This window comes from Microtus ochrogaster, chromosome 4 (genome assembly GCF_000317375.1).
Source record: "Microtus ochrogaster isolate Prairie Vole_2 chromosome 4, MicOch1.0, whole genome shotgun sequence".
Classification (NCBI taxonomy): domain Eukaryota; kingdom Metazoa; phylum Chordata; class Mammalia; order Rodentia; family Cricetidae; genus Microtus; species Microtus ochrogaster.
In genome coordinates, this window is record NC_022011.1 from 45,529,141 (window position 1) to 45,547,831 (window position 18,691).

The 18,691-nt window shown below is 54.0% G+C and overlaps 2 protein-coding genes across 2 annotated transcripts in view; both read right to left on the reverse strand.

Annotated features, from left to right (window-relative positions):
- Nucleotides 1-8,846, reverse strand: part of Ass1 (argininosuccinate synthase 1) — a 48,683-nt gene extending 39,837 nt beyond the window's left edge. The window contains exons 1-4 of the mRNA XM_005346102.3: nt 8,762-8,846; nt 3,759-3,824; nt 1,903-2,012; nt 279-347 (exon numbers count right to left, since the gene is read on the reverse strand). Of these exons, the coding sequence (XP_005346159.1) occupies nt 279-347; nt 1,903-2,007 (174 nt within the window). The 5' untranslated portion in view covers nt 2,008-2,012; nt 3,759-3,824; nt 8,762-8,846. The remainder of the gene's footprint in view (nt 1-278; nt 348-1,902; nt 2,013-3,758; nt 3,825-8,761) is intronic.
- An 8,851-nt stretch (nt 8,847-17,697) lies between these two features.
- Nucleotides 17,698-18,691, reverse strand: part of Hmcn2 (hemicentin 2) — a 155,259-nt gene continuing 154,265 nt past the window's right edge. The window contains exon 97 of the mRNA XM_013355724.1: nt 17,698-18,043. Coding sequence (XP_013211178.1) covers nt 17,698-18,043 — 346 coding nt within the window. The remainder of the gene's footprint in view (nt 18,044-18,691) is intronic.

Below are 18,691 nucleotides of genomic sequence, written 5' to 3' on the forward strand. Positions count from 1 at the left end.
GATAGATGCATAAGTGGATAGGTAGGTTAGTGGGTAGGTAGGTGCATGGATGGATAAGTGGACAGGTAGGTTAGTGGGTAGGTAGGTGCATGGATGCATAAGTGGATAGGAAGATGGACAGATGATGGGGGTGTTCGTATATCTGAAAGCAGCACATTTGATCTCACCCCCCTGGAAGCAAGAGGGCAAACTGGAGGGATGGGTGTGGGAGACAGGAGCTCTTCTGCCCCTCCCCTCGCAGCTCCACTCCAGCCCCGAGCCCAGCGTCTTACAGGTACCTTTTTGGCCCCAAGCTTCAGGGCCTTCTTCCTGGCTTCCTCAAAGTCTTCCTTCTGGCCGATGTTGGCCTGTGGAGCAGAAACAGAGGCCAGTAAGCCGAGGGACGGAGAGGTTGCGAGAGAATTAGGAGGGCCCTGGGTGAACCCGGGCAGCCATCACAGAAGCGGTACCTCATGATGAGGAGGTGGCAGAAGGAAGAATGGGGCCTGCAGGGGGACTTGGAGGCTGGGGCTCCCCAGCAGCTTACACTTGGCCCCATGTGGCTGGGTGTGCACGTTACTGGTTCCCCTGGGCTGAGAGGGTAGCAAAGCTGCTCCTGGCACCCGAGTCGTTGGGACACAGAGATGTGTTGTAATCATCCACAAAGCAGAGGCTTCCTCTGAGGCCTGCCCTGCACCATCACCCTGGCCATAGGCAGGGACCAGCTTATCTGAGTGTCCTAGTGGGCTGCAGGCCGCAGGTCAGAGGCGTTCAGCTTGCACACATAAAGTTCTGCCTGTGGACTTGAGCCCACTGCCTGTCCCCACCTGAACCCACAGGTGGGGTCTGCTCTCCTAAGGCCCAGCTGTAGGTTCCCATCTGAGATTACCCAGTTTTCAATCTGCCAGATGTCAAATCTGGGGTCTGTAGAGCTAGGACCACCCTGCCTGACACACACGCACCTACCACTCACCAGGTGGCTTGGAGCAATGGGCTGCCCCCCCCACTATAATCCCAGTCCTGTGTAGCTTGTCAGTTGACCATACAGAGACCGCCAACAAATTCCAAATTCTTCAGAGGATCTTTCAGCTCATTTCCCTGGGAGGATCTCCCCTACCTCACTCCCCACCCAGAAATGGTGGTCACTATTATGCCACACCCCATCCCCACCTGCGTGACAGACCCGTGTTCCTAAGGTGGACCCACAGAGAATGCCTGGAAGGCCTGACTCCAGCCAATGGGGGGAGCCTTGGGCTCTGCTACCAGTGTGTGAGCCTGACACAGCTGGGTTATGATTTTGTTTGCTGTGGAGAGGCCAGGAATGAAGCCAAGGAAAGACAGCTCTGGACAGCGCCTTGATCTAGCCGTGCTGGAGCTTCCCTACTATGAGAGGCAAGAACTGCTTTTCGATTTTTGCTCTGTTTTGCCTTCAGCTGCTCTAGGCTGGAGCTGAAGGGTTTCTAACCCAGAGTCTTGATGAGCACAGCTGTGGAGAGGATTCCTAGGCTGCTGAGGATCCTGAGGGCAGCCGGCTCAATTAGTGATGTCTGTGCTAGGTCCTGGGTGCGGAAGTAGCACCAAGCACAACCTCTCTCTGATGATCCATTTGCCGCCCTAGAACTAAAGACCACTTAGAGGGAGAGAAGAGGCCAGGACTGTGTGCCACTTCGAAGCACAGAGATAGCAGAGGCATAGTAGCTAAAGGCACGCCCCTGTTCCCGCCATCCTGTCCCCTTCTCTGGTTCTGAGGGGCATCTTAAGGCCAAAGAAATGGAGGCAGCTCAGCAAGTGAGAGGCCGTTTCCCCTTCTGGCTCAGGACAGTTGTAGAGAGAGAAAAGCAAGACTTGGTGGAGGGACGCGGTGACCCGTGGGCAGCAGGGACAGAGAGCGACAGATGGTAGGCATGCCAGGCACCTCCTTACCAGGTAAGCGATGACATCATAGCCTTGTTCCTTCAGCCACACAAGGATGCAGGAGGTGTCCAGGCCGCCACTGTAGGCCAGAACCACGGAGCCCTTGCTGGACATCTCGTCTGAGGGAGTGTGAAGGAATGGTGAGTGTAACAGGCCAACCCTGCAAGTCCCTCCTGGCTCGGGGCCCACTGGGGGTGGGTGGGAGGAGGCCTTGGGCAGCTTTATCCCTGGGACAATAAAGCACTGGGAACAGAATGTCCACCTTCCTGCATCCACCCCTCCTGGGAGACCCTGACCTGACTGTTCTGAACACATTCCACATGGGATCCAAGAATGCTCACGGCAGGGGTCGGGGCCAGTGATAAGGAGGTCAGTCTGGGAGCCAGTCCCCACCAGCTAGACAGAGAGGCTGAGGGCTGGACCAAAGCCAGCTGTGTAGCGGAGGCTGGGAAGGGGCCTGAGCCGGAGCCGCAGGCAGCTGACATGCCCCCTTAGAACTGTTCCTTGCCAAGCAAGATGCATCAGATAGGGCCCTGGGCACCCCGAGCCTTCACAAGGACCCCAGAAGTAGGTGGATGGTGCACAGGGAGGTCAGCGGTCAAGGTCACAGAACAAACAGTTCAAGGGCAAAGAGAAAGCCTGGCTTTGGAACTTGGTTTTTTTGCCTGGTAAGTGATGTCGCCTCCCGCCTTTGGGCGAAAAAGCCACAGGATCAGCCACCTGGTCCTGGGCACCTCTCCCTCCTTCCCTCACTGGAATTCGAAGTAGCTTGACACCCTGTTTTCAAGGGATCTTGAAAGACCCCCAGTATCTGTCAATTCAAACCCACAGGGATGCAGGAGTGTTTTGTGTGCAGACGGAGAACGGGGTACGGAGAGAGGCCAGGCAGAACACCTCTCCGTAGTCTGGGGTTCTTTCCCAGAAGCCCTACCACAATACAACCCCTTCTTCAACTAACAGAGCCTTCCAGAAAGTACTACGGTTGTCTCTTGGCCATTGCAGCTGTTTCTTCTGTCTAGACGGCTCCCTGAGTGCCCTCGGGCATGCCATGCACGTGGCCCACTGCACTAAAGAGGAAACTCAGAGTCTGAAACTCGGTGATTATAATCTGTCAGTGGGCAGTAGGGCCAGATGTGGACCCAGGACTCTGTGTCTCACAGTTCCACGAGGGCAGTGGTTCTCAACCAGGGGTTGCAGAGCAGACATGTACATTATGATTCAGAACAGTAGCAAAACTACAGTGATGAGGTAGCAATGAAAATAATTTTATGGTCGGGGGTCAGCACAACACGAGGAACTGTGTTATTAAGGGCTGCAGCATTAGGAAGTGGAGAACCCCTGCCTTAGGGCAGAGGCACCTAGGGTCCTTGTTAGATGTTGCTGGGAAGGGTGATGGACAGCCCTCCACAAGCCTCAGGAATTCAGCAGGGTCACCTGGTTGCCACCACTACCATGATGACTGTTGAGTGCTGTCCCTTGGGTTCTAGTGGCTTTCCCAGGCCACCCAGTGCCATGCTGCATGTGGACTTTGGAGCTTGAGCCAAGACCATGCAGCTCCTCACACATCCGCCAGGCCCACTCTCTAGTCAGCCCCAGCGGGTCTCTTGAAGGCCTTTTGGACTTAAGGAGGCAAACACCTCAGGAACAAGGTGGTTGGTGCAAGGGCCAATTCTCCCTGCTTCCTGCAGTCTCCAGCAGGCAGCAACTGTCTGCCTATGCCCAGCCAGCTGCCCTGGACCTTGGCATTCAGTGACTCAGCAGGCCCTGACCTTGGGACCAGAAGATGGTGCCCATGGCAACTGCAGCTAGGCAACTGGCCATAGAGGATGAAGGGAAGGAGGGAGAAGGATCAAGGTGGAAAATACCTGTGATTGCAAGTACAGGTTCCTGGATGGAGTCCGCAGTCTGTCTCCCTGGTCCGGTGAACCACTCTGTAGAAGCAAATGTGATGTTGAGTTCCTGAATCTGGCTTCTGTGGCCACTTGATGCTATGAGTGGCCCAACTGAGACAGGAGACATGGTGTCAAGGAAGACATCTAGAGTCGTGTGTCCGCTAAGCAGGAACTCTACCCCTTAACTGCATGGATCTAAATCATCCAGTTTGTTAAGTTTTGTATGCATCAACCTGGAAGCCTCTGTCATAATCCAGACAACAAACATGAGCTAAAGAAGTAACTTAGTGGCAAAATTCCCGCCGCAGAAGCCTGAGACCTGAGTTCAGATCCCTGGCAACCATTTTAAAAGCCAGTATAGTGGTGTGCACTATAACCCCAGAGGCAGAGACAGGAAGATTCCTGGAACTCACTGGTCAGTCAGTCTAGTCAAATCTGTAAGGTCTGGATTCAGTGGGAGACTGAAGCAAGGTGGGGAGGAGGCTAGAGAGATGGCTCCACAATTAAGAGCACTGGGAAGGACCTGGATTCGATTCCCAGCACCCACACAGAGGCTCACACCTGTTAACTCCAGTTCCGGAGGATTCGGCGCCCTCTTCTGGCCTCTGAGAGCACTGCTCACATGTGGGACTATACAGGGAGTCAAAACACCACACCCATAAGATGCTGACACCCTCTGGGGGTGTCAGAGAGAAGAGCTAGGCAAAAGGTGGTAAGGGAGTAGGGTACCAAGGGGAATGGATGCTGCCCGAGATTCATTCAGTTCTTAATGGTGACTTCCCCCTTCCCTTCCAAGGACACCTGGCGCCAAAAAGGGTGAAAAGGGAGTAGGTCTCCATAGAGACAGACCAAACATCCCTACTGTGCACTCTCAGTGGCCCCATGGAATGCTCCCTCCCAACAGGGCACTGAATTCTGATCTGCTTCTGTCATGATGTCTCTGCTCTCTCTGCTCGGAGCAGAGATCATCTCCCAGTGCCTACGGCAGGCATTTAGCACTTCAGAGCAGATATACTCTTTGGTGGTCAGCTCCTTGTTGGGGAGTGGGGAGGAGGAACTAGGATGCCCTGAAATGTGGGCTTCTATGCCTACCTCCATCTGCCAGGCTGTGGTTGTGGGAGCCTACGTTGGGGCTGTATAGTGTGAAGGGTGTGCCCAGCAAGGACTGTGTGCCTTGAAGCTCACATGCGGGCTTGCGGTGTGTGTGCTGCATTTGTGTGTGTATCTTTGTGCATCTGAGGTTGGGTACCTGAGAAATTGTCTCCGTGCACTTGAGGGGTACGGACCCGTGTGTGTGTGTGTGTGTGTACACAAGTGTGTACACTCATGCACACGTGCCTAGAAACTTGGTTAAGGAGACTGCAGTCTCAAAAGCTAAATGAAGCTATAGCCTTGACTTGGGGAGGAGACAGGAAGAGGCAGAGGGGAAGAAGTACTCTGGATGTGGGCTGGAGTTGTTTTAGCATCCCAACCATGGCCACTCATCTGTCAGGCAGGGGTGAGAACATCTTATCCCTCACATTGGATTCAAGGGTTCAAGGGCGTGCTGGAGATGGGGCCTCCCAAACACCCCACACCACTTCTGAAGATAATAACCTCAGCTTGCCCCTGACTCTCTGGGGGCTCAGGACACGGAGCTTCCTTCCCAGGGAAGGCATGAGGCCGGGGCTGGCTGAACTGAGAAAAAGTGCAGAATCCACATTCCCAACTCCCAAGCTCTCAAGGCCAGGGCAGGCAGCCTTTGCCATGATAGACACAGGCCAGAGGACAAATGACCACACATCAAGTTGGCTGCCAGCTTGTGTAAGTTGGCAAGGTAGAGGACACTCTCTGTGTCCTCAGCCAAAGCCAAGTGGCCAGTGCCCAGGAAACACATATCAGGCCAGCCAGGCTGTTCCTCAACACCCAGGAAGCTTGTATGGCTTTAAAACAACAGCGTTTGAGTGACAAGAGCATGGGTCACATGATGCTGTTTTCAGGCATAGGCTGCCACCGCCACCTATTCAGACAGCGACCAAGATGGGATGAGCCCAGCTCACAGGCTTGTGGCTTCAAGCCCAGACTGCCCTCCACTCCCTGGCTCCTAGGACATTTTGCTTTTCACTTCCTGTTCTGACAACTTGTCACCAGACAACAGCTACCTGGGCTGTTCTTCCACCCCCTCTCCAACTGATGACATGCTTATTCAGTTCAAATTGGTTTGTCATTACTTTCCTTATAAAATCCTAACTGTACCTGGCCCAACTTCCCTCTCCTGCTTTATGTCTGATAAAGCTAGCCTGCAATCCCAATACCGAACAGCAGGAGGCACACCAACCTCCTATGGCAGTTGTTCTCAACCTGGGTGGGGGTTGTCACCCATTTTGTGTGTGGGGGGATTGAATGAGCCTTTCACAGAGGTCACATCATAACAGTAGCAAAATTACAGTTACGAAATAGCAAGGAAATAATTTTGTAGTTGGGGGGTCGCCACAGCATGAGAAGCGTATTAAAGGGTCACAGCATTAGGAAGGGTGAGAACACTGTGTTATGGCATCCAAACCCTTATCTAGTGTAACTGTCCTGGCGGGCGTGAAGACACTAGTGCCCCTTCCTTTGACTCTCAGACTACTGAAAGGATGGAATTTCCCAGGAAATTCTGGAGGAATGGAAAAGCTTAAGCACCCGTGAGAGCCAGAGAAGAACCTTTCTCCCAAGAGGCCAGGCACGGTGGTGCACACCTTTAATCTCAGCACTTGGAAGGCAGAGGCAAGGGGATCTCTGTGGGCTTGAGGTCAGCCTGGTTCCAGAACAGCCAGGGCCACACAGTGAGACTTTGTCTCAAAAATAAATAAAGAATGGAGATACAATGTCATTTAGTTCTGAGTAGAGCTTGGGTTATGATGGCCCGGCCACACCTTGAATAGGATTGCTCAGTATACAATGCCTCTTGCCCTGCCTAAACCCCAGCCTGTGTCAGATGGACTTGGGGGTGGTCCCTGGACCTCTTTGTTTCTCTTCCAGTGCCTACATTGAGCAGCTCTCTAGGGTCTACCTTTTACTATCTTTGGTTTTGTTTTTCGAGAGACAGGGTTCTCTGTGTAGCCCTAGCTGTCCTTGAACTCGCTCTGTAGACCAGGCTGGCCTTGATCTCTGCTCTCCGCCCTGGGACTAAAGGCGAGCCCACCACGCCTGACTTGCCTTTTACTATTAGCTGTCTCTTTAGCCTAAGGGAAAGTTGGCAGAGTTGAGCTTTTCAGGGGCAGCTCTGAGGCTAACAGCTCCAGGTACTGGAAGAGCACATCATCCCACTCATTAGTGCCACCAACAGAGTCCCTGGGCGCCTGGCCTTTCCTCAGGTCTAGGGAGGAACCAGCCTCAAAGGAGGCAGGGAGCCTGGTCCTGGGAAACCCACTCTGCCCAAAGCCTTCAGAAAAAATCAGTGCCTCAGATCCAGAGTTCAGCAAGGCATCTCTTTCTACATGGGTGCCCACAAGCAAGCCACTCTCACTCCAGGAGCTGAGTGTTCGCAGTGAACGAAGGCATTTGGTTGGCTTAGGGGCCATGAGAAACCGCTGGTGCAGCAGGTGGGCTAGATTGACTCCGGGGGGAGTGCTTGGCTTCCACAGCCCAGAGCACGCAGGCATGTGGGGTGGGGGAGGGGCATGTATACCCCAGGGCTAGACTGGGGGCTTCCTGTGCTTGGTCCCAGCATAGAGGTTGGGGAGGTGGGTGGTGGACAGAAGTCACCCTCCATTTTTGGAGTCCACTGACACAGGACAGAGCCAGAATCCCTTGGGAAGCCCTTGGGGTCATTTGCAAAGCTTCTCAGCCTTTGTTGGAATGCGATGGAAGACCCTAGCGAGAACGTGGCGGGCAGCGGGGGGGGGTGTTAAAAAGGAACTATTCCAGTCTCTGCCCAGCCTAGTTCTTGGCTCCCTCCACTGTCTCCCCCCTTCTGAAGGTCTAGTCCCAGGGAGCGGGGGGAAAATGTCTTTTCAGGTCTGCATCCCAGATCCAGTGAGCAACTGAGCAGACCCAGGCTACATAGCTCTCTGCAGTTTACTCGACTCTAGGATGGCACGAGTGCCAGAACAAGGCTGGCAGCTCTGGAGACCCGCGGGTGACGTCAGACATCACCTGCCAGGTCACCAGCCAGGTGGAGGAGATGCAAGGGAAGGGATCAAAAGGAAGGATTTTCCTGATCTACCCCTGGGGAGAGGGCAGGTCTGCTCCTGCCACTGAGCTTGCAGACAGTCTGACATTCCCATTTTACAGAGGGGAATACTGAGACTGCAGTTGGCTCTCCTGGAGATTTCCCTCCGTAGCAGAGTGATCCTGCCTCCCTGGAGGGGGCCCAAGGCGGTAACAACCCAGAAACAGACGTTTCCTGTGGAGGGGCTCCTCCCAAAGAACCAGCCAGCCAGCCAGCAGGAAACCTGGCTAGGAGAAGCCCCACCCAAGCTGAGCTTCGCACTGCACCCCACCAGGAAGGGACACCAGTCACAGCCTAGAACAAGGCCGGTAGGCAGGGTCCACACGTTCACCTGAGCAGGGCACCCTCAGACTCGGGAGAAAGCCACACGCCCAAGCCCCTAAGGGAAAGGAGGGACTGAACCTCTTGCCTCACTTTGAGAAACAGGCCTGGGATAAACAGAGAGTCCGATCCAGGGAGAGTGACTCGGAGCCCCCAATCCTCTGGACTCTCCTTGGTGCCTACTCTTCCCCAACCCTCTGGACTCTCATTGGGTCTCTACTTGGTGCCTTCGCAGCACATAGGATCCAAGAAGGAAAATCAGACGGGACCTCGATACTCCCCTGCCCTGCTTCTCAGATCCTACGACTTGTGCCCTCCGCTGGGTTCCTTAGGCAGCACAGCTGCTCTCTCTCTCTCTCTCTCTCTCTCTCTCTCTCTCTCTCTCTCTCTCCCTCCCTCCCTCCCTCCCTCCCTCCTGGGACGGGTCCTAGGATAACGAGGGAGGCCCGAAACTTCTTACCAGTGAATCCAGGCAGCAGTGGCAGACGGCGGAGCAGGGCTGGGACAGGCGCGCATCCCGGGTTATAAGCACAGGGCCTGGGGGGCAGGAACCTGGGACACGTGGGAACGGGCGCGCGACAGGCCCCGCCCACGGGCCCTGCCCCCGCCAGCAGCCTCTCAGAGCTTGCGGCCACCTGCGGGTGGGCGTAGCCCGCCGTACTTGGCCTGCTGGCTCCTCCCACTTCCCTCGGCGCCAGCACAGCCTCCCGGGGGCGCACGGGCGTGGGCGCTTGCAGCTTCGGTCCCCAGATCCCGGCCGGCTAGTGGCGCCTCGGAGGGCGGTAGAGGCTGGGACCCTTGTGACTAGCAGGCTGATAGCAGCCGTCTTGGAAAAAAAAAAAAAAAAAGCCTCAAAAGCGCTTTAAGTGAAGTTGCTTAGGTTCGGAGGCTGTGTACCCGATTCATGTAATGGCAAGCGTCTGCCCTCGGAGCCCCTTGCTTTCCCTAGCCCCCAGACCAGAGCCAAGGGTCCACAAGAGAAAACCCAAAGGAGTTGGCCGAGGAAGACCGGTGTTGCCTGCTTCAGGTCCCGACTGTCTCCCCTCAGCCTGGCACCTGACCAGATTGCCCTGAGCTCGCAGTAAATTGGTGAATCAAAGCTCGTCTGTCTGCTGACCCGTCAGAAGACGGGGAAGGTGGAGGTTCTCAGGGGTGAAGCTGCTGGCTTGTAAAATGAAACTGGGGGGTTGTGTGACCCATGTGAGCCAGAAGTCTGGCCGGAGGTTTTCCAGTTTGACCTGAGCCATGCAGCACGCCGAACAGCTCCTGCCCCAGTGAACCCCAACACCCAGGATCATGGCCAAGGTCACTACCCCACAGGTAGGCCTGGTTTCCAACCCTCAGCCCGCCCCACACCCATGCCTTGCCCAGCTTATTGCATCAGCCTTTGACTCTGGGTGCCCCTGGGACTCATCCCAACCCTTTACTCTGTCTCCCGTGGGGGCTTCTGGGAGGGAGAAGGTGGCAGACACATTTATAAACACCACCCTAGGTATAGGGCTCTCTTGAGCTCCTGGCCCTGGCATCCAACCCAAATATGGTCGGTGATAGTTACAGACCTCAGTGAGCCAGGTGGGACTAGATGCCCAGGGCAGCTTGAGGAACCTAAGACACCCTATGGCAGCTGACCTGGGGACACTCACTGGACCAGCTCTGGGCTTTGCACACGAGAACACACCAGCAGCTTCTGAGCTACTTTGAGGCCATTCTTCCCCACTTGCCGACTGTTTCTTCTCTGTAGAAGTGGCCCAGGGCGGGGCAAATGTGTATATTTGTCTTCTGTTTCCATCCTCACCGCTACCCTTTATAGTGAATATATAATTCTGCCCTCATTCTACAGTTAGGAGCTGCAGCACAGAGTGGGGGTGCATCTTTCCCAAGGCTACACAGTATGTCAAGAGCATAGCAGAATCAGAAGCCAGTGGCCAAAGCTCTGGCCCCAACCCTTCCCTCTAACTTAGGTTTGAGCTGAACTGGGGGAGGGAGGGACTGTGTGTGATCCCAGGGTCACAGGCAACCGGGACCTTTACTTCCTGCTACAGAAATGACCCCAGCCCAGGGGACAGACACATGTGCCCTGGGAATATGAGGAGGCAGAGGTCAAATGCAGGGGCCTAGCTGGCTCCTGGACAAGCCGTGTTCTCTTCATTCCCCCCACCTTCGAGGTGGACACTTAGTCCAGCCCATCTCCGTTCTACTGTAAACCAGCTCTGGAATTTGGAAATGAGTCACCACGACTTTGGCCTTCACCTTTCCCCTTCCCACACCAAGGTCAGGGCTCCTTCAGGATCTGGGTGAGTGAGAAAGGAAAGAAAGGAAGGGAGGGAGGAGGAAGGAAGGAGGGAGGGAAAGAAGGAAGGGAAGGAGGGAGGAAGAAAGGAAAGAAGAAAGGAAGGGAGGGAGGGAGGGAAGAAGGAGGAAGGAGGGAAAGAAGGAAGGAAGGGAAGGAGGAAGGAAGGAAGAGAGAGAGGAGGAAAGAAAAGGAAGACAGACAGAAGGGTCTCACTATGTATCCCTGACTGGCCTAGAACTTGCTTGTAGACTAGGCTGGCCTTGAACTCATGGAGGTTCACCAGCTTCTGCCTCCTTCACACTCTACCCCTTGTTTTCTCAGACCACTGGACTTTCCTTGCTCCAATCTCTATGCTCATTTCCCTGCTTGACTACATAGTCACCCAGCCCTTCCTCTGTCCAGCAGCCAGAGGCGTCCTGAAAACACAGACCAGAACAGGGCCACACACACTCTTCTTAAAGCTCCTTGATGGGCCAGCAAGAGGGCTCAACAGGTAAAGGCGCTGAATTTGACCCAAGAAATCCATACAGTGAAAGGAGAGAACCACTCGATTCCTTTAAGTCGTTCTTTAACATCCATGCGTGCACCAAGGCACACATCCAAGCCCCGAAAGACAAATACATGAAAAAGAAAAGAACAAATTCTTCGGTGGTTTATCACCCCTCCCCTGTGTTCCTTTATGACTGTTCTAAGCGATTGTGTAAGTGCGCGTCTGTCTCTCGCACCCCTGTTCTGTTGCATTGGTTTTTTTATCTGCTGTCAGGCTGAGTCTGTGTTTTCTTGATTCTTGTAGCTTCACGGTGAGCCCTCTGGCTATTTCATGTTCTTGACATTTCCATAAAACAGCAAAAACAGCCTGCCGGTGTCTGTAAAAGAGCCTCTTGATGCAGGGGCTGGGGCTCAGCTGGCACGCCCAAAGCCCTGGGCGCACCACACCTGTCACCCGGCACTCGCGGGAGGGTCGGAAGTTCAAGGTCATCCTTGGTTAAGTAATGAGTTTGAGGCCAGCCTGGGCTACATAAGAACCTGTACCCTACCTGTTGGGATGTGTATGTGGGGCTGGCAATCAAATCCAGGGCTACCCCAAAAATTTAGACACATAAATCTCTATATCAACCTGGGAAGGCAGATAAAACTGCGTTTTCCAGTACGTGAACGTGGTATGTATCTATATCTCTTTGTAGCTTCTTAATTTTTCTTAACATAAAGAAACCCTAAAAATATTAAACGAAAGATTAATTAGTATCATCTGAGCAACAAGAAAGGCATGGCAAGAGTTAGGTCAATCTGTGGAGGTGTGGGAGGGGACTTCCTGACGTGGCCTTCACTATGGGAAATTCAGGTATCTGTTTGAAACCAGGGATGTGTTAAAGACACCATGGACGTGTATACTCTTCTGGGGGGTGGGATTGATTAGCAGTCTATTATGTAGCTCTGGGCTAGCCTGGTACTCTCCATGGAGCCCAGGCTGCTCTCAGATTTGCACTGGTCCTCTTGCCTTTGCTCTGAGTGTTGGGGTAGAGCCTGAGACACTGCACCCAGCTACACTTCTTTTGTTTATTGCTTATTTGCCAGTGGCAGGGATTGAACTAGAGACTTTGCACAGGCAGGGAAAGCACAGTATAGCCTGAGTTACAGCTCAGGCCTTCAAGTATTCACTCCTGAGAGTCAGGGAGCTGGCCGTTGTTAGATGTGGATGCCTGGGCAAGACATGTGGACTGAGATGGGATTGGTGGACAGATCTGTCATCCCCATTTCTTGGGAAACAAACTAGATAATGTTGAGTTTGAGTCCAACTGGGGCAAAAAAGAAACTGTTTTTCAAAAGACAAAGAGAAATGCTGCCTAGATAGCAAGACCCAGTGCTGGAAGAGATGGGGTTTTATAAGACGCCTTCGGCCTCAGGCCGAGGATGTAGCTCAGGCAGGATGCTCGTCTAGTGTGCATGGAGCCCTGAACCAAGCATGGTGGCTCACGCTTGTAGTCTTGACTCTTGAGAGTTAAGAGATTCCCCCCATTCTCTCTCTCTCTGTCTCTCTCTGTCTCTCTCTGTCTCTCTGTCTGTCTCTCTCTCTCTCACACACACACATACATACACACATTATGTACGTGTCTCTATGAGTATATGTACCCTTGTGGGTGCTGGTGCAGAGTCCAGAAGAGAGCATTGGGTGTCCTCCTCTACCATTGGGTATCCTCTATGACCCTGTACTTGGATCTGGGGCTACAGTCAGGGGACCCTTGCTTGTTACATGGGTGCTGGAACCCAAACTCTGGTCCTCATGACTGCAATGCGGCAGGTGCAGAGCCATCTCTCCAGCCCCTGAATAGATAGAATGACTTCTGAGACAGACTGACGGCCACTGCCTCTTCCAGGATCGGAATGAGACACCTGTACCTTCCTCTTGGCCATCGTCTGTTGTGCTCCTGTGTATAGCTGTCCCATAGGCTTGTTTTCACGTGGGAGGACCTTCTCTGCAGTGTGCTCCTTTGGTCCTTTCTGATCCCTCCCCTCTAACCATGTACCCTCAAGTTAGCACACGGCATGATTCGAAGAGCATGAGGCTCCGGTCCCTTCCCCTTGTTTCTCTGCTGTGGTCTTATCCTCCACTACCGTCGCCTCTTCCCTCTGCCACCCCTGGCTGCTCACATATCTCACCATGCCCTCCAGGGTGGTCTCCTGAGGCGCCTGCGCTGAAGGACAACCTCAAAGTATGTGCTTTCACAGCCTCCCGCCAGCAACCTATAGGCCTACATACTCTTAGCTTATGCTCATAGCTGTGGAGGGACCTCCTCCCCTCTCCAATCCTCTGCCACCCAATGGGCCCTGTAGCCGTTGCTGTCAGAGGAGCCTGAGAGTGTATTCAAAGTCCTTGCCCTGAAGCTTCTAATGACTGGCCTCAGAACCCACTGCGTCACTGCCCAGGCTTGGGCAGAGTGGCCAGAACAGAGAATGACCTCCAGGCTGGACCCCGGCATGCCCCTCCCATCCAGAGGAACACAGCGTCCAGTTGTTGCCCTTCGTGGAAAAGCTGCATCAGGAAGTTTAATGAGTGACCGACCAGGCGGAGCTGTTTTCCACCAGGACGGTGGGAAGAGCCTTGGAGGTCAGGAGCCCCAGGGACTGGATGGCTAGATGGGGCTGTGACCAATGGCAGCTGGGAGTGACAGGGCAGAAGCGGAAAACTCCTCTTGTGGGTCTGGATCCAGAAACGGCTCCAGCAGAGACACATCAGGAGGCTTCTTTATGAGCCAGCAGCCCCACAGGTCCCCTGCAGGGAGCTTAGTCCCCACTCACTGGCTGAACAATGCTGGGAAGCTCACTTTGCTCACTGGTCTGTTTCACAACCTCAGAAAGAGGAGGAAGAGGAGGGAGGGCTCCTGGGGAAGGGACACTCCTCACTCCCTTCCTCCAGGCCTTCTTCTAACTCTGACCTTTTGGCACCTCTCCCCTGATGGTTCGTAGAACACCGAGACCAACAGCAGCTCAGAGCCTTACAGCAAGGGTCAGAGAGTCATGTGGGTTTAAGCAGAGAGCTCTCCTCTGAGCCTCCAGACAGTAGCTTTACAACCCAGGGGGCTGGCTGAGACTCCAGAAGGGAGGGCAACAGAGCCGCAGGGAGAGGGGAGCTGTACCCAGTTTGCAAGAATGACCCCAGCTGGTCCTCCGTCCCAGAGTGGGGCCCTGTCCTCCTTAGTGCTACAAAGTCCATAAAAAATTAACAGCCCGGCAGAAAGACAGCTCGGGCTCTGATTCCTGACCCGTGTTTGCAGCCGGAGGAGGAGGCGGTGTCCTCATCTCCAGGAGATTCTCACGGGTGGGTCTAAGATAAATGGAATGTGGTGGGCTTGGGGCACCCCCCCCCCCAGTGTGCCTTCTCCCACCGCTGCTCTTCCAGCCTGCAGTTCCAATCAGAGTGGCTTACAGCGGGGCTCAGGCTTCTTACAGCTTCCGTGCTGTGTCTGAAAGAAGACAAGTCCATGGTGTGAAAATAAAAACCTTAAAATGTAAGTACTGGGACGTGCTTTTGCACCCCTGAGGGCGTGGGCTGGGGACCCAGTCCAGGGCCTTGGACCTGCTGGGATCCTGTCCTGCCACTGAGCTAACTCAGCCCCTGCTGCTGAAGTTCCCATGAGTAGTGCACACCCCTAGATGCCTGTGTTGTCTCTGCCTGCTTTGGCACTCCGAAAGGCACAGGGGGTGAATTGCAACAGCAACGAGATGTCCCAAAAAGCCAAAAATATTTACTCTTTTCATCCTTTAGAGAAATGGACAGAGCCCTGGCTTAGCATAAATATGTTTGGAAAGTAGAAGGCTAAACAGGACATGGAGGCGCATGCCGTAACCCCAGCGTCAAGGTTATCTTTAGCTACGTGGTGAGCTTGGGGCCATCCTGGGCTACATGAGACTGTTTCAACAAACAGCCAACAAAACAACCAAAAACCAAAAACCAAAAAGAGGGTAGATATGCCCTGGAGAAATTCTGTTGGCTGTTATGACAGCTTCTGGTCTAACGGTTGGTGAGCCACTCAGGGTTGAGAGCACTGGCTGCTCTTGCAGAGGTGATTCCCAGCACCCACACAGAGGCCTAGATATCTGGGAGTGGTGGGGTACCTCTGAAGTATGCTTGGGAGGCTGAGGGAGGAATTGTGGTGAGTTCAAGCCCGGCCTGAGCTACAGAAAAAGGCCCTGTCTTATTGCTTTCTCTGGGTCCTAGACAGGGAAAAGGTATATTCAGGGGGAGATAGCTCTTTCTTTTTTTTTTTTTTTTTGGTTTTTCGAGACAGGGTTTCTCTGTAGCTTTGGTGCCTGTCCCTGGAACTCCCTTTGTAGACCAGGCTGGCCTCGAACTCACAGAGATCCGCCTGCCTCTACCTCCCGAGTGCTGGGATTAAAGGCGTGCGCCACCACCGCCCAGCGGGAGATAGCTCTTGCAGTAAGCCAGGGAGGCAGGGAGAAATGTATCCTCCTCAAAACCTTCTGCACAAGAGATAAACTTTCACAGCTGTGTCTGGGGGTAGCCTGCAAGAAGGCAGGTCACTGAGGCAGGAGCTTGTCTGCTTAGAAAGAAGAGCAGGGGCTATGGGGAAAGCAGTGCCTGGGTCAGCACACAGGGGCACCTTAGTCCCTCCAGGGCAACAAAGCCACATTCCTGACCTACCCAAAGACCCTACTTCCAAACCCCCCACCTTTCTGATGGACTCCCTTTCCCCTTTTCCCCAGTAATCCCCACCCCCATTGCTAGGCTCTCCCCTTTGAAGCCCTGGACCCCCTGCTGCTCCCTATGGCGTAGAGCTCTCTCCCTCCCTCCCTTTACCAGGTAGCTGCTCAAAGGTCAGCCCTTTGGTGAGGTCTACCCCATGGGACTGTTAATAACTGCCCCAGAGGGGCTGTGGCTGTAGCTCAGCCAGTGAGATAAGGAGACTGACTCGGCTTATACATAATGACCCACCCCTCTCTGGGGGGAGGACAAGAGCATCTGGAATCTATTCAGCCCCATCCATTGTACACTGCGCTAACTCTGTAGGCATTTATATACATCTGTATCTCTACAGCCTTCCAGCTCCCCATCTCCTGCCTCTCCTCATCTCTGTTTCCGTGTATTTGCCTTGCATGTGTACGTGCATGTTTGTATGTGTGCAAACATGGGTATTATTTCCCAGACACATGGACCACTTTTCAAAATAATTTGTTATTTGTGTGTGTGGTGTCTGGGTGCCACGGCCCAGGTGCAGAGTTCAGGGGATGCCTCTCGGGGGTGGGTTCTCCCTTTTACCATGGGCTCTGGAGACCAAACTCAGGCTATCAAGCCTGAACGAGCACACTTCCACCTGAGCCATCCACCTCATCTTTGAAACAGAGCCTCTCCTTGGCTTTGAGAGCCCACCCAGATGTCTAGACGGCAGGATTCCACTTGCCACTGCCATCTCAACGCTGGGATTACAAACTTGGGTCGCCATGCCAGTACACGGTTTCGAGATTTGAACCTGAGCTTGCTGGCAAGGCAACATTACAAAAGCTGCCATCTCCTCAGCCCGTTTCCCCCTCAACAGTCTGCATCCAAACAAAATCGTGTAGTCTGTTTGCTTGCTGTAGCTGATTTGTTGATTACTTCACAGTTGAGTTTTGTTTTGTTGTTCTGTTTTTTTTTTTTTTTAAGTCAGCTAATTCGTTCACTCACTGGCACCAGAAGTGATTTTGTAAAAAACCAACCCTGTGCTCAAGGTCTCATGTTCTAGTGACAAGATTTACAAACAACAGAGGAATGGAGCCAAGCGTGTGCCTGCCAGTCAGACAAGGGTGCTAGGGAGCAGGAAAACCTGCTACCATTGTTTTGAGGCCAGGTCTGTCTTGTAGTTCAGGCTAATCTCACTACGCAGAGGAGGATGACCTGAACTCTCCTGCCTCTGCCTCCCTAGTACTGGGATTAAGGGTGTGTGCCACCATGCACACTGATTTAAAATTATTCTTGAGAATTAATGTACGATGTTTTTGCTACCACGGGTTGGTGTCCATGAAGAACATTTAAGTTTCATTAATTCCCTAACAGCTATATGGGGGAAGGGAGGCCCTACTGAGCTGCTCTGTTTTACACCAAACCAACATCCGAGCTAGTGATGGAGACCTTGTGATTCCTAAGGTCAAGGATCTGTTAGAGCCAGCAGCCGGGGTCACAGCAGGGGCTGGTCACCTCCCTCCCAGGGCCCTCCTCAGTAAGGTAAAATAATTCAGCAAAGCTATCAAGTCAGTAAAAAAGTTTTTATATTATACACACTCCCTGTGGTCAGGTCAGTGTCAGCCCCTGTAACCCCTACTGGGTCTGTCTTCCTTGGGGTCCTGGACCCCTGAGACCTTGTTCAGCTCCCCTTTGAGATTTGAAGCAGGCTAGGATATAGGCCTGCACAAAGGGCTTTGCCACCAAGGGGTAGCCCTCTCTGCCCTGGGGCCAAGGTCCTGTGCACAGCCGTGTTTACTGAAGATCTCGCTGACGCACGGGGCGGGAGAAGAGGACGTTCCTCTTATCACTGCAGGTGTCATGGGCAAGGGCCGCCCTGTTCCTCCCTGTGAGGTCGCGGTGGACCTGCAACTCTGGCTTTGCTTGCTCAGTATGGGTAGGGCGACACCGCGATTAGCAGGACATAGACACTCTGGTGGCGCGGTGCCGCTGCACGTACAGTCATGCGGTAGAGGCCAGCGCGGGTGAGCGCCCGGCGGGTATAGATCGCTCCTTGTCCAGCACGCAGCTGGCGCAGAGCAAAGGGGCTTCGCGGGTCCTGCTCCAGCACCGTGAGCTCTGTACGGTTGGCAGGGACGCCGGCCTCGGAGAAGGCGGCCAGGCGCGCCACATCATGGTGGGCGCGCACGCCAAGGGGCAGCGGCAACAGGCGGTACTGTAGTGTGGACGGGCTGCTGGCACTGCAGTCCTGCGAGCAGCGGCGGAAGCAGGTCCTGCGGGTGGCAGAGACACGCTCATGTGACTGCCACCCAGCATTCCTCAACCCCGAATTCCTTGCCTACAGGTGCCACTATTAGCCTGTTTCAGAGATGAGCAAACTGAGACACCAGATAGGGCCGTCTCCCCTCTAGTATGTCCTCCCTCCTCTCCTTCCTGGTCCAAAGCCCAGGGCAGCTCAGAAGGCACACAGCAGTGATAGAACTCAGCTGCTCAGGTCCATTCAGCGGTGCCCAGAGAGAAGCCTGGGGCTGAGCCACACATCTGGACTCCTAGCGTAGTAGAGGCTCAAAGGCACATGGTCAGCTTTGTAGGAGTCTCCTCCACTGCCTGCCTCATTTTCTCTCTGGAGGGTTTCATGCCCCACGAGTACAAGCCGTCTGACCCAAGTACTCTGGTCTTTGTGAACATAGTGAGCTGCGAGTCCCGGAGTCGGTGAGATTCCTCTAATTTCTATGTTTTGGGGTGCTTTCTCTCCGAGGTTATATGTGTACAAGGGGAGGGTGCATTCTCTGTCCCAGAGAGCACACCACACACGGCGCCCGGATCACCACGCACGGGGAGACAAGCTCGTCCCCGCCTGGGTACAGGTTTGCCAGGTGTGCCAGCACTTTACACCCGCCCCTGCCCAGGATTCCTGGCAG